Source organism: Syngnathoides biaculeatus, chromosome 14, assembly GCF_019802595.1.
Source record: "Syngnathoides biaculeatus isolate LvHL_M chromosome 14, ASM1980259v1, whole genome shotgun sequence".
Classification (NCBI taxonomy): Eukaryota; Metazoa; Chordata; class Actinopteri; order Syngnathiformes; family Syngnathidae; genus Syngnathoides; species Syngnathoides biaculeatus.
In genome coordinates, this window is record NC_084653.1 from 6447135 (window position 1) to 6461466 (window position 14332).

The window sequence follows — 14332 nt, forward strand, 5'->3', positions numbered from 1 at the left end:
GATTGAGTGCACTGCAGATTGATTTTTTTTTCTTATTCATCCATCCATCTATCCATCTATTTTCTTTTCCGCTTATACTCACGGGGGTCGCAGGAGTGCTGGACCTTATCCCAGCTGTCAACGGGCAGGAGGCAGGGTAAACCCTGAAGTGGTTGCCAGCCAATCGCAGAGCACATGGAGGCAAACAGCTGTACTCACAATCACACCTGTGGGCGATTTAGAGTGTCCAACTAATGTTGCATGTTTTTGGGATGTAGGAGGAAACCGGAGTGGCTGGAGAAATCCCACGCAAGCACGGGGCGAAATTGCAAACTCCACAGCCGGGATGGCATCTATCTATCCATTTTGTTTTCCTTATCCGAGGTTGGGTTGTGGGGGAAATACCTTTAACAGGGAAGATCAGACTTCCCTTTCCCTAGCCACTTAATCGAGGTATTCCGGAGATAACCTACGGCGTTCCCAGGCCACCCGGGAGATATATTCACTCCAGAGTGTCCTGGGTCAGCCCAGAGGTCTATTTTCATCCCAATTGCATCACACTCAGCTCCAACCCGCTCTAATAAGAGTTAGAGATCATAGCTTGATGAAGCCAACTTTTACCATATCATCTGCTAAAAGGAGGGATGCAATACTGAGGTCACCAAACCGTACTCCCTCTATCCCATGGCTGTGCCTAGAAATTCTGTCCAAAAAAATTCACAACAGAATCGGTAACAAAGTGCAGTCTTGGTTCGATGTTAACTGGAAACGAATCCGACTTGCTGCCTGCAATCCGAACCAAGTTTTGACATCGCTCTTACAGGGATTGAAGAGCCCTTATCAAGGAGTCTATTACTCCTGACTGCTAAAGCACTCTAGACATGACTCCTTAAAGGACATGCATGAACTGCTTGTCCAAGTCAAGAAAACACATGTAGATTGGTTGGGGAACTCCTATGAATCCTCAAGAATCCTGGCAAGGGTGTGGATTCAGTGGGTTATCCCAGACATTCCCTGCAGAGACTCACAATATGTTTGGTCCTGTCAGGTTTGGCCAGCATCTTCCCCCACCACTGGAGCCAACACACCACCAAGTGGTGATCAGTTAACAGCTTCGCCCCTCCATTCACTCGAGTATCCAAGACACACGGCCGCAAGTCTGATGACACAACCACAAAGTTGATCCTGGAGCCTAAGCCTAGGGTGTCCTGCTGCCAAGTCGACATATGGACATCCTTGTTCTTGATTAAGGTGTTTGTTATGGACAATCTGTGAGGAGCACAGAAGTCCAATGTCTTTCCTCCCAATAACACCCTTTGAGGTCTCAGTGTCTTTGCCCATGTGAGTACACTGAAGTCCCCTAGCACCCAACCAAGGAATCCAAAAAGAGTGGGTACTCTGAACTGGTGTTTAGTGCATAGGCACAAACAACATTCAAGACCCATGCCACTACTCAAAGGAAGAGGGAGGCTACCCTCTTTCCACTGGGATGAACCCAATGGACAGGCACCGAGCCAGGTGAGAAATTAGTACAGCCCGACCTGGATGAGAGACATTCCTGAGTGGAAGAGAGTCCAACCCCTCTTGAGAGGAGTGGTTCAAGAACGTTCTCATCAGAACTTTTTAACTACACATACCAGCTTGGGTTCCTTCTCTGCCAGAGAGATTATGTTGCCAGTTCCTTGAGCCAACTTCTGTATTCGGGAATCAGACTGCCATAGCCTTCACCACCACCCACATTCACACTGCACCTGACCCCCATGGCCCCTCCCACAGGTAGTGAGCGTATACAAAGGGGTACCCATGTTACTCTCTCAGGCTGTGCCTGGCCGGGCACCAAGGGTGCAGATCGTCCATCAGCCTTCAAGCTCTATATCCAGGTCTGGCTCTTGAGAGGGGCTCCAGTAACGTGTGTCAGTGCAAGGGAAAACGTGATTCCATTAATTTACTCATCATAGGTGCCTTTTAGAATGCAGCCTTATGGGGGCACAAGCCAGTGCAATCTGTAGGCCGGTCCCAAACCCGGATAATTGCAGAGGGTTGTGTCAGGAAGGGTATCCAGCGTAAAACTGTGCCAAACAAATATGAGCGTTCATCTAAAGAATCCCGTACCAGATTGGTCGTGGCCCACTTTAACAACGCCCGCCCCCAGCACCGCTAACCTGCAGGGTGTCGGTGAAAACTCAGCTACTGTGGGTTGAAGACAAAGAAGAGGAGGAAATTTGATACGTCGGCAGAAAAAGAAGAGGAATGCACAGAGCCTACAACTGAGTGTAAAAACTTTGAATATTGGGACTATGACAGGAAAAGCTCAGGAGTTGGTTGACATGATGATTAGGAGAAAAGTTGATATCATCCTAGAGAGCAGGTGGAAAGGTAGTAAGGCCAGAAGTTAAGGAACGTTTTAGGGCGGCACAGTGGCGCAGCTGGAAAGCGTTGCAGAAGTGGTCGAGAACCTAACGTCCACAATAAATCAGCGATTTGTCTAATCTCCCAAAGTTAACGCTGCAATTGTAGACATCTCTTTTTTCACATTACTGGTTAAAGCGTCTGCCTCACAGTTCTGAGGACTGTGGTTCAACTCCCCGCCCCTCCTGTGTGAAGTTTGCATGTTCTCCCCGTTCCTGTATGGGCTTTCTCTGGCCACTCTGGTTTCGGCCAACATCTGCATAACATGCTCAGTTAATCGAAGATATTAAACTGCCCATAGGTTTGAATTTGATTGTAATTGGTTGTTTTGTGTAAATGCGCCCTGCGATTGGCTGGCAACCAGTTCAAGGTTTACCCTGCCTCGTGCCCAAAGATAGCTTGGGTAGGCTCCGGCACTCCCAGAACCCTTGTGAAGATAAGTGGCTCAGATAAAGCATGGATGGATGAGAATATTTGACCTTACTTCTGGCTATATGTTTGTGTTTAAAATATAGGAATAAAGACAGTTTTGTAGTTTTAGGGCCTGATTTACTCATATCCCAAAAAGCAAGCTTTAAGTTGAGTGTTCACACAAATATATTGCAACAGGTGTAAAAACTGAATTTAAAAGAAGGCTTTATCCTTTAGATACCAGTATGGTTTTCACCATTGAAAATGTGTGAGTGCATCCAAGTGCAAATTGAACTTTGAAACAATGGAAATGCAAGAGTTAGTTGGAAAAAAGAAGCATACTGTATTACAAAGTTACAAAAAATAAACCGATCATTATAATTTGGAGGAATAAAGCAACTATACTAAAGCATGTTTTGTTTGATTCAACTTTCCCCACAAACACGGAAATTGGACATATACCCACCTTGTGTAACATTGTGCTTAAAACTGGAAAACTACTCAGGGAGAGGCCAGCACCAATGGACCATATGCACAGGAACACAAGGTTTTCCAGTGGAAATGAAAGGAGATGCAGCAGTTTCCACTGTTCGTATGCGGCAAGTTACTGGGACGTTATATTGTGGGAAAAAAAAATTTATTCCTTAAATGTGTGATAACGTGGGGTTTTGCAATGGGTATACTCAATAGTTAAGTGTTAGTTTTCAAAGTCAAAATAAATCAATTTGATTTTTTTTTCCATTTGATGCTAAATGGGTTTTTCTTTTGTGTTTTTTTTTTTTTTTTTTTTTTTGCTGACTCCAAACACCACTGCAGTAGGGTTTGGGGAAAGAGGTACAAATGGAGAACCTCAACGGCCAGTCCTATGAGCTGTAGGAGGAATGTGATAACATCACAGACCACTTTCGAACACACAAAACCAAAAAAAAAATGGAGATGTTTAGGGGGATGGAAAAGGTTAAAGGCTGTAAATTTATTTAATTGGAAAAAATTGATCCATATACGATTGAACTGAGTTATGAGCTCGGTCATTGAAAAAAAATAAGTTGTGAATCATGACACCAGAGAACATTTATCATAGCATAGTTAACTTTAATTGGAAATGGAGACGCAAGGTAGTCTTTTCATTCAAATTTACACACATTAAGAAGGCTTAGTTTTCATGAGCAACACCCTGGACCGGGGAGTGAAAAGTGGCCTGAGAGGAGGGAGCAATCAACATGAAAAACCTTGTCACGACCCATCGATGCGGGAGAGGACCCAAATGCAGGACTCCAGAGATGCAGAGGCAGTTTGGGAAAAGCATTTATTCGTTCCAAGGTCAGGGATCAAGCAGACAGTCAACTGGAGCAGCGGTAACCAGGATGTCAAGCGTAGAAGGCAGGTTTGTATTCCATTAATATTTCTTTCATATATTCAGGACCTAAACCGTTTAGTGATTTATAGCGCAGTAACAGAATTTTAAAATCTATTCTAAAGCTGACTGGAAGCCCGTGTCAAGACTTAACAATTGGAGTTACATGCTCTGACCTCTTTGTTCTTGTCGGTACCAGAGGGGCAGCATTCTGAATGAGATGCAACTGTTTGATGCTCTTTTTAGGGAGTCCAGTTAGAAGACCTTTGAGCCGTATTCATTTGCGTTGAAGCAGCACTCCCTAGCTTAGTCTAACCTAGCCTAACTCGCTAACAAACAAGACACATCAGTAATCAAATATTTGCCGAGGAGGAAAACATCAACCGCTAGTACCTATACAACGTGCAAAACCTACGTATCATATACAACAAGGTGCGTGAGTACTAGTAGTGAGGAAGTTGGACAAGCAGAAAAGCCGACTTAAACTTGCCCCTCGGCCCAGACTACGTTTCCTTAGCTGGCTAACAACGAGACACGTTTGTGATCAAACCGTTGCTGATGAAGAAGCATCGAACGTGAGTAACTGCGTAATCTTGTACAACATACACAACTTGTACAACGAGGATCATGAGGACGACTCAACCTGCAACTACTCGAGTAAGAGTCATTGGTTTTGAATCTCTTTCGTCCCCATATCCTTTAAATCTACATATCCTTTACATTTTCATACTCAAACCTTCTTATCCACATACCCTTTTAACTTTAACTTTAACATAGGCTAGGTATTATGTGAATTTTGTTACTTATATCCTGACTATTTATTTGACTGCTTCTATTTGGACTTTAACTTTAACACAGATTAGGTTTTATGTGAATTGTGTACCTTTTGTGTTGACTTTGTTTATTTGATTGCTTTTTTGACTATCTGCAGTCTTTTGGGGAACCCAATATTGTACGACCTGTAGGCCAGTCCCAAGCCCAGATAAATGCAGAGGGTTGTGTCAGGACGGGCATCGAGTATAAAACTGTGCCAAACATATATGAGTGTTCATCAAACGAATTTCATAACAGATAGGTTGTGGCACAGGCTAAATACGCCTGCCCCCAGCACTGTTAAACTGCAAGGCGTAGGTAGAAATTCAGATAATATAGGTTGAAGGCAAAAAAGAGGAGGAAAGAAGTCAGCAGAAGAAGAGGAATGCATAGACCCTACAGCTGTGTTTAGGGACTTTGAATGTTTGGACTATGACTGGAAAATCTCAGGAGTGAGTTGACATGATGATTAGGAGAAAGGTTGATATATTGTGCATCCAAGAGAGCAAGTGGAAAGGGAAGAACGCCTAAAGGTTTAGGAACAGGGTTTTAATTATTACCACGGAGTAGATGGGAAGAGAAATGGAATAGGGTTTATTTTAAAGGAAGTGCTGGCTAAGAATGTATTGGAGGTGAAAAGATCAGGTCGAGTGATGAAGATGAAATTTGAAATAGAGGTATTATGTATAATGTGATTAGCAGCTATGCCCCACAGGTAGGCTGTGACCTCGAGTTGAAAGAGAAATTCTGGAAGGAACTAGACGAAGTACTCCTGAGCCACCAGTCAGAGAGAGAGTTGTGATTGGTGCAGATTTCAATGGAGATGTTGGCAAAGGAAACAGGGTTGATGAAGAAGTGATGTGTAAGTACGGCATGCAGCAAAGGAACTTTGAGGGTCAGATGGTGGTGGACTTCGCAAAAAGGATGGAATTGGCAGTGAAGAGTGAAGAGTGGTGGAGGCTACACTCAGGACAGAAGTAAGTATCTGCGAGCAACAGTATGGTTACATGCCGACAAAGAGTAAAACAGATGCCTTATTTTCCTTGAGGATGCTCATGGAAAAGTACAGAGAAGGTCAGAAGGAGCTACATTGTTTCTTTGTAGACCTAGAGAAAGCCTGAGAGAGTACCAAGAGAGCAACTGTGGTCCTGGATGCGCAAGTCCGGTGTGGCGGAGAAATATGTTAGAATAGTACAGGACACGTATGAGGGACACAGGACAGTGGTGAGATCTGCTGTAGGTGTCTCAGAAGAATTTAAGGTGGAGGTGGACTGCATCATGGATCCACTCTGAGCCCCTTGCTGTTTGCGGTAGTAATGGATGGGCTGACAGATGAGGTTAGACTGGAATCCCCTTGGACCATGATGTTCGCAGATGATATTGTGATTTGCAGTGAAACAGGGAACAGGCGGAGGAACAATTAGAAAGATAGAGGCATGCACTAGAAAGGAGAGGAATGAAGATTACTCAAAGTAAAACAGAGTATATGTGCATGAATGAGAGGGCGGTGGGGGAAGAGTGAAACTCCAGGGAGAAAAGATAGCGAGGGTGGATGACTTTAAATACCTGGGGTCACCAGTACAGAGCAATGGTGAATGTGGTAAGGAAGTGAAGAAACAGGTCAAAGCAGGGTGGAACAGTTGGTGGAAGATGTCTGGTGTTCTATGTGACAGAAGAATCTCCGCTAGGATGAAGGGCAAAGTTTATAAAACAGTGGTGAGGGCAACTATTATGTATGGATTAGAGACGGTGGCACTGAAGAAACAACGGGAAGCAGAACCAGAGGTAGCAGAAATGAAGATGGTGAGGTCTCGCTCGGAGTGAGCAGGTTGAATAGGATAACGAATGAGCTCATTAGAGGGACAGCCAAAGTTGGATGTTTTGGAGGCAAGGTTAGAGAGAACAGACTTCAATGGTTTGGACATGTCCAGAGGCAAGAGAGCGAGTATATTGGTAGAAGGGGGCTGAAGATTGAGCTGCCAGGAAAAAGAGCGAGAGGAAGACCACAGAAAAGGTTGATGGATGTTGGGAGGGGGGACATGAAGAGTGTGGGTGTTAGAGAGTAAGATGCACGAGATAGGCTTAGATGGAAAAAGATGACACGCTGTGGCGACCCCTCAACGGGAACAAGCCTAAAGGAAAAGAAGAGAAAGAAGACGTTAGAAGACCATAACAATAGTCAGGTCTACTTGAGATAAAAGTATGGATGAGCTTCTCCTGGTCTGCTTGATACTTGCAAGCCTTTACTATGCATATGTTCTTCAAAGCGTAAAAGGCATTTTTAGTAATTGATAAGCTATGACTGTTGATAGTCTGGTGGGAATCATCAACATCAAAGTTTTTGGACTTGGTGTTTGTTTTTTGAAGGTAGTGAGACCAAGTATTTACTAACAGCAATCCTTTTTTCTTGAATGCCAAAAACAATTATCTTATTTTTGCTGTGGTTTAGTTAAAGAAAATGTTGGCTCATCCAGCAATTTATCTGCTGTCAACAGTGATACAACACGTCAATTGAGTAATGTAGTCATCTGGAGACCCCTCTAAATAAAACTGTGTGCCATCTGCATAGTTAGGATGGTCATGATTAAAGTTCAGAAGAATTTCACCCAAGGCTAGTATATACAGCCTGAACAGGAGGGGTCCAAGAACTGGCCCTTGAGGCACCCGAGGTCATTGCCATTTGTTGAGATTGAATACTTCCAATGGTTACAAAACAAGTCCTTTCCTCCAAGTAGGACCTGAACCATTTAAGAAGTGTTCCGTTTAGTCCTATCCACATTTCCAACCTGTTCAGCTGTATATTATGATCTACCGTGTCAAAAGCAGCACTGAGATCAAACAATCTGAATAGTTTGTTCGAACATGACTGAATATGTACTGGAGGTCCCAGAATCACCATCACTCAGGCAACACTTAAGGTGGTTGAGAGCAACTAGGCCAAGATCCTGTGGAACTTCCAGATTCAGACTGTCAGACCAACTGACAAATCATAGTGGATAAACAGAAACATCAGTCGTGATAGATTTAGTTGTCCCTAGAGATAGCAAAATTGGAAAAAAAGAAAAATGAATAATTGGAGAAATGATAAGGACTGAAGGAAGAACTACAGAAAATGTAGATGGTGAAAGCAATAATGGTCAGTGATCTGGGAAATGGGCGAAGTAACCACCAACCTGGGAAGATGGCTCCAGCCAATAACCGTAACAACATCTGAAATCTCTTTCTGAAATCAACAAAACAATTCTGTCTGGCAATTTAAAGATGGCTCACCACCTGTGGGAGGGGGCATGGGGGTCTGATGCAGTCTGAGTTGAACAGTTCTGAAGTTGGGGACATTGACAATCCAATCCAAGATGGCTCTTGGGACATGGAATGTCACCTCTCTGGCAGGGAAATTCTGATTGGATATAGTCAGGCTTGCCTCCTGACATGGCTTGGGCTCTGGTACCAGTCCTCTTGAGAAGCGTTGAACTCCCTTCCACTCTAGAGTTGCCTCCAATGAGAGACACAGAGCGGATGTATGTATGCTCATTGCAACACCAGGTTGGGACCTGTGCATTGTGGTTCACCCCAGTGGACAAGAGGGTTGTCTCCCTCCAACATAGGGTGGAGGGATGGTTCCTGACTGTGGTTTACGCCTATGCACAAAACAACAAAGTTCAGAATACCTACCCTTTTTGGAGTTCTTGGAGGGGGTGCTGAAGAGTGCTCCCACCGGGGACGCCATTGTTCTGCTGGGGTACTTCAATGCAATGACATTGACACACGGAAGGGAGTGATAGGGAGGAACACCCCCAAGGTAAGGAAAGGCGTAATGTTCTGTAATTGAACTTCTGTTCTCACCACAGATTGGCCATAACAAACACCATGTTCAAGCACAAGAGTGTCCAGACGTGCACATGGCACCTAGAACACCCGAGTTCACAGTTCAATGATCAAGTTTGTAGTCACGTCATTCGACTTACGGCCGGATGTCTTGGAGACTTTGGTGAATAGCGGGACGGAAGGCTATCCACCGATCACCACCTAGTGATGAGTTGGCTCCGATGGTGGGAGAACATGCCAGTCCGACCTGGCAGGCCGGAAACGTATTGTGAGGGTCTGCTGGGAGCATCTGGAAGAATCCCCTTTCAGAAGGAGTTTTGACTGCCACCTTTCCAGAACTTCACTCATATCACGGGAGAAGTGGGGGACACTGAATATGAATGGAGCATGTTCTGCGCCTTCATTGCCGAGGCGGCCAACTGGACCTGTAGCAGTCAGGTTGTCGGTAGCTGTTGTGGCGGCAATCTCTGAACCTGCTGGTGGGCACTGGAGGGAAGGGATGCCTTCAAGTTGACGGAGGAATCCTATGGGGCCTTTTTGTCATGTGGAACTAAAGAAGCAGCTGATGGACATCATCTGGCAAAGTACACAGCTCCGGGGAGAAAGTGATTGACCGTGTCCCTCTGGGAGTCCTGTGCGAGGTGCTTCAGGAGTGGGGGACCAAACACACTGAGAGGGGCTGTTCGGTACTTGCATGACCGATGTCAGAGTTTGGTCCGCATTCCTGTGAAGATTGGACTTCACCAAGGCTGCCCTTTGTTCATGATTCTGTTCAGAACTTTTAATTTCTCGGCACAGCCGAGGCATAGAGGTTGTCCAATTTGGTGACCTCAGTATTGCATCTCTGCTTTTTCCAGACGATGTGGTTCTGTGGCCTTCATCAAGCCGCGATTTTCAACTCTCACGGAGCGGTTCACAGCCAAGTGAGAAGCAGCTGCGATGAGACTTAGCACCTCAAAATCTGTGACCACGTTCCTCAATCAGAAAAGCACGGACTGCCCTCTCCAGGTCAGCGATGAGATCCTGACCCAAGTGGAGGCATTCAAGTATCTTGGGGTATTTGTGCAGCACCTGCAGTGATGCAGATTTTGTATCGGTCTGTTCGGGCGAATAAGGCGATAAGCCGGAAAGTGATGCTCTCAATGTTCCTGATGTTTACATTTTTTATATTTTTGTACTTAAATGGTTTTAATCATGTAAAGCACATTGAGTTACCTTGAGTATGAATTGCACTATACAAATAAATTTCCTTTGCTTTGCTCAATTTACCAGTTGATTTACGCTGCTATCCTCACCTATGGTCACAAAGTGTAGATCATGACCAAAAGAACAAGCTCCAGGTTACAAGCAGGTTACACGTGGCTTTTGTACTCTTCCTTGTTTCTTCATTCCACTAAAGAACGATTTCATTCCACCGAGGAGTGACTTTCGTTCCTGATGTCACTCACAAGGCACACTCATTCAGCATCATTCAATGTATGAATACTACAATAAAAATATATGATCATCGTAATTACAAAAAATAAACTGCTTGTTTTATTTATCTATGTCCTCTTGTATTAGTTTTGTATACAGTGCCCTTTTTCTTTATTAAAAAGAGTAATAATTATTTGGGGAATTAACCGATGAATTAAATGGGAGAAATTGATTAAGTTGAGTTATGGTAAAAATTAAACTTGTAAGTCAAGGTACCACTGCACCTCATTTAGTAGCAATATATCAGCGAGGTAACAAGTTAAATACAGTCACCATTTTTACATCACGTAAAGCAAGTCTTAAATTAATCAAAATAAAGACAGTAATACCAGCATTAAACTGGCTAGCTAATTGCGACAAAGTTGAAAACGTATGTGAAAATATTAGCAGATGAATGAACAATGAACTAACAACCAAACAACAACAACAATATGGTGAAATGAATATATGTTTGGGTTTTGAATACCTCTTGTTTTCATTGTTGTTGTGCTGCTTTCATTTCCAGGTTGAATCCCATTGACATAATGGACTGACTGATTAAAGGCAGCTTTCAATGAGAATGTACAGCAGCTATCATTGCAAATATTCTTTTTCTTTGTTTTCATCAGCTCTGACTCCACATGGAGCACAAAGAAAACAGCCATTTTGTTCATTCCAAATACAAAAGGCTTTGTATTACCTGGTCTTCAAGGGCCTAGTCACGAGACCACCGTGTTAGGCATGTGACACTGGCCCCTGCCGCACTCCATAGCATCTTGCTGGCTCAGGGCTTTACACAATGGGGACCCGCTGACGCTGTCGGGTGCGTTCAGGTATAAAAGCAAGGGTTAAACAGAACGATACAGCAGCAGTTCAGTGCTAGCAGCAGCAGCTCACCTGACAACCATGACCACCACTGACATGAGCACGGGCAAGGTAAGCATTCCATATCTCCTCTAAAAATTGGTGGTCTGGTATAATCATTTAACCATAATATTTTCTCAAGTTTGATTTTTTTCGCACATTCAAATATAAATATTTCATCTATAAAATGTTACTTGTAAAATTGCAGGTTTTCTGGGGAGACTAAGTCTTAAATGAGATTTTCTAAAATTCACATTGTGTTTGAAAGCCATAGACACAGTAAACTTATTTTCTTCATATTTATAAATAGTGTTTTTGATTTTTGCATAGCTGAAATTAGAATGAGGATAACCATGAACAACGATACAATATTGTTGTATTACATAATATAGCAACCGCACCCACTCCCAAATTGGTCTTATTTAGTGAAGGAGAGGTTTTACATTTGATAAAGCGGCCGTTAAATTGCCTTAACTCAAAAATTAACAATTTGAGGAGAACAGAATTTGAGGAGAATGGTGTCATGATTTTGAAAAGCAATTTGCCAAAGGTAGTTCTATGGGCAGAAACATTGTTTGTGCAACAAACAAATTGGGCAGATAAATACACCGTATATATTTTTTTCGTTCTACTTGTGGGTATAAGGAACAATGTCACCATTGTGTTTCATCTCTCTGTGGATGTTCAAAAGTGGTGCATGGTGAAAACAAGTTTGCAACATTTACAAGTAACGGCATTGAGTGGTGGATGCGCCACTTGTGTTGGGATGGTGAAAAGGGCTGCAGGGCTAAAAAAAAAAAAAAGTTTTGGAATGTTAATGAACCCCTGTTTGCTTTCCCAGATCATCTTTTTTGAGGAGAGGAACTTGCAGGGTCGCTCCTACGAGTGCATGAGCGACTGCGCCGACGTGTCCTCCTTCCTGAGCAGGTGCCAGTCCTGCCGGGTGGAGAGCGGCTGCTTTATGATCTACGAGCGTCCTAACTTCATGGGCAACCAGCACTTCATGAAGAAGGGCGAGCACGCCGACTCCATCAGCGTGATGGGCATGACCAGCGGCATCAAGTCCTGTCGCATCATCCCCATGGTGGGTAGAAAGGGCTGTGGGCCTTTTGTAAGACTGGGGTGGGTCAAATATGCTCTTTACATTACCTCCCTCTAGAGTCCTGTGATACTTTTTCCATTTAGCTATTTTCCCCTAAGTGTATTCATTTTTCATTAACATATGAAATAATTGGTCCGTTAATTGATAAATAATCAAATAGAAAATCGTAGGAACAAAATTTAAATACATTCAACATTTTCTGATTTACTTTATTCAGTAGCCGATTAATTAAATAGTATTTTACAATAATTACAATATATTTTTTAAACAATGTAACAATGAAACTATTAACTATTTTACCTGTAAATAAATTATTTCCCATAAATGAAATAAAAATTTTAACTTTCAAGTAAATGAAAAAGAATCAAATCTGACTCTTGAGCAGAAATGTTTTTCCATCCCTGTCAAAACAAAATTTAGCTTTGGTTTCCCAGATTTTGTGGTTCAATCATAACCGTCCATTACTTGCCATTTAAATATTTTCAATCACTACTTGAATACCTCTGAGACTTAGTTCCTCAAACCAAAAAGCCATACAATTTGAAGGATTTATTTTTGCCATCTTGAATTTGTATGCTGACTTCCTCTAGTGGTATGTGAAAAAATCAGTGCCCAAGTGTAGTTGAGTTGTACAGTATTTAGCGTTTGAGGCAAAGACATAATTTTCAAGAGCTGTTTGAAACAACCCAAGACTATAAAAGCCCATATCATAATAACAGCCCATAAAGTAACACCATTGCCCTTTATAAAACACAATAAGCCCATAATATAATAGATGGCCAATAACGTAATAAAGTCCTGAATATGCAGAAATGAAGCCCGTATGCATTTAAAAATGTGTAAAACATTGGCGACCCACTGGTTGAGAAGACTGATTGCAGGACCAAGAAAAACAATCAAGTGACTTGGATGACACAACGCGAGAGTAGAAACCCCCTAAATAAATGCTAATATTTTTTTTACTCTCCACAAAACAGCACAAAGGCCAGTTCAGGATTAGGATCTTTGAACGGGAGAACCTGAGCGGCCAGTCCCAAGAGCTGCTGGAGGACTGCGACAACATAGTGGAGCGCCTCCGGATGAATGAATGCTTGTCCTGCCAGGTGCTGGAGGGCCACTGGCTGCTGTTCGAGCAACCCAACTTCCGCGGCAAGGTGGTGTACGTGAGGCCCAGCGAGCACCGCACCTTCAAGGAGATGGGCTTGGGCAGTACCCGCTTCTTGAGCATGAAGCGCATCACAGACACGTGCTAGATGTTCGTTTTTTCAAAATAAAACCACATAAAGATATCAGTTCAACACAACTGTGTCCCATCCTTTCCTTTACTACTGCTTCTCTTTTAATAAGATATATACTATGATGACATACAGTTTTCGTGTAGCAAAATTATATATATGTTCTAACTAGCTCATTAGGTAATTAAATGACATGCTTGTTTAGGAGTGAAAAATCTAGCTCATGAGGTAGTAAATAATGAGCTGGGAATGATTCAAAACTACTTTTGTCACCAGTAAAATCACATAGACAACTTTACAACTAAAACTTCAATGATAATTAAATAATTTTTTTTAAGTCTCAGAATAAATGCAACAGTGAGCTAAGGATCTGAAAATTCAAATTCGCTTATTATGTAGCTTTAAAAATTAGCTAGTTGACCAGTTAACTATCTAGCTCACTACATAAAGTATACTTTTTCAAGCTATTCTAATAATCTTCTCAGCCTGGCATTAAAAACTGCCATATTTATCATTATTATACAACATTTTTTCAAGGGCTTTTGCTCTGGTTGGATCAGTTAGTTTCCCTCATTTAGATATCTAAAACAGCATGGGTCTAATTGGTCCAGATTACAGCATCTCCTTGATTGATGTCATGTTAGAGAGGAAGATGCACAAGATAGGCTAAGATGGAAAAAGATGACACGCTCTGGCGACCCGTAATGGGACAAGCCGAAAGGAAAAAAAGAAGAACACACATTCGCCTGGTTGCTCACACATGTGCTTGATGAGAGAGCGCTCTGTGCAGCAACGGGGACGCCTGTCCCCGGCAAAAGTTCGCAGCTTGGCAAGAGTGACGGAGCACTTGGAAAAAAAGTAAAAAAAATATCTCAACCTGGAGGT

General features: G+C 42.8%; 1 protein-coding gene across 2 annotated transcripts; it reads left to right on the forward strand.

Annotated features, from left to right (window-relative positions):
* Positions 1-11128: 11128 nt before the first annotated feature.
* LOC133511719 (gamma-crystallin M3-like) lies at positions 11129-13465 on the forward strand. 2 transcript variants are annotated; one of them, XM_061840585.1, is made up of 3 exons: positions 11129-11182; positions 11952-12194; positions 13190-13465. In XM_061840585.1, exons 1-3 carry the CDS (start codon positions 11153-11155, stop codon positions 13463-13465), a joined length of 549 nt encoding a protein of 182 aa, XP_061696569.1. In that variant the 5' UTR covers positions 11129-11152. The 2 variants fall into 2 exon arrangements, with proteins under 2 accessions (XP_061696569.1, XP_061696570.1); XM_061840586.1 differs by having other exon boundaries at positions 11153-11174; positions 11941-12194.
* The last annotated feature ends 867 nt before the right edge of the window (positions 13466-14332 follow it).

Bases quoted from the DNA above. Each gene is read 5' to 3' on its own strand.
- LOC133511719 (XM_061840586.1), top strand. From the start codon at position 11,153: ATGACCACCACTGACATGAGCA. The intron at 11,175-11,940 runs CGGGCAAGGTAA...TGAACCCCTGTT, and splicing joins GACCACCACTGACATGAGCA to TGCTTTCCCAGATCATCTTT. The intron at 12,195-13,189 runs GTGGGTAGAAAG...TCCACAAAACAG, and splicing joins CCTGTCGCATCATCCCCATG to CACAAAGGCCAGTTCAGGAT.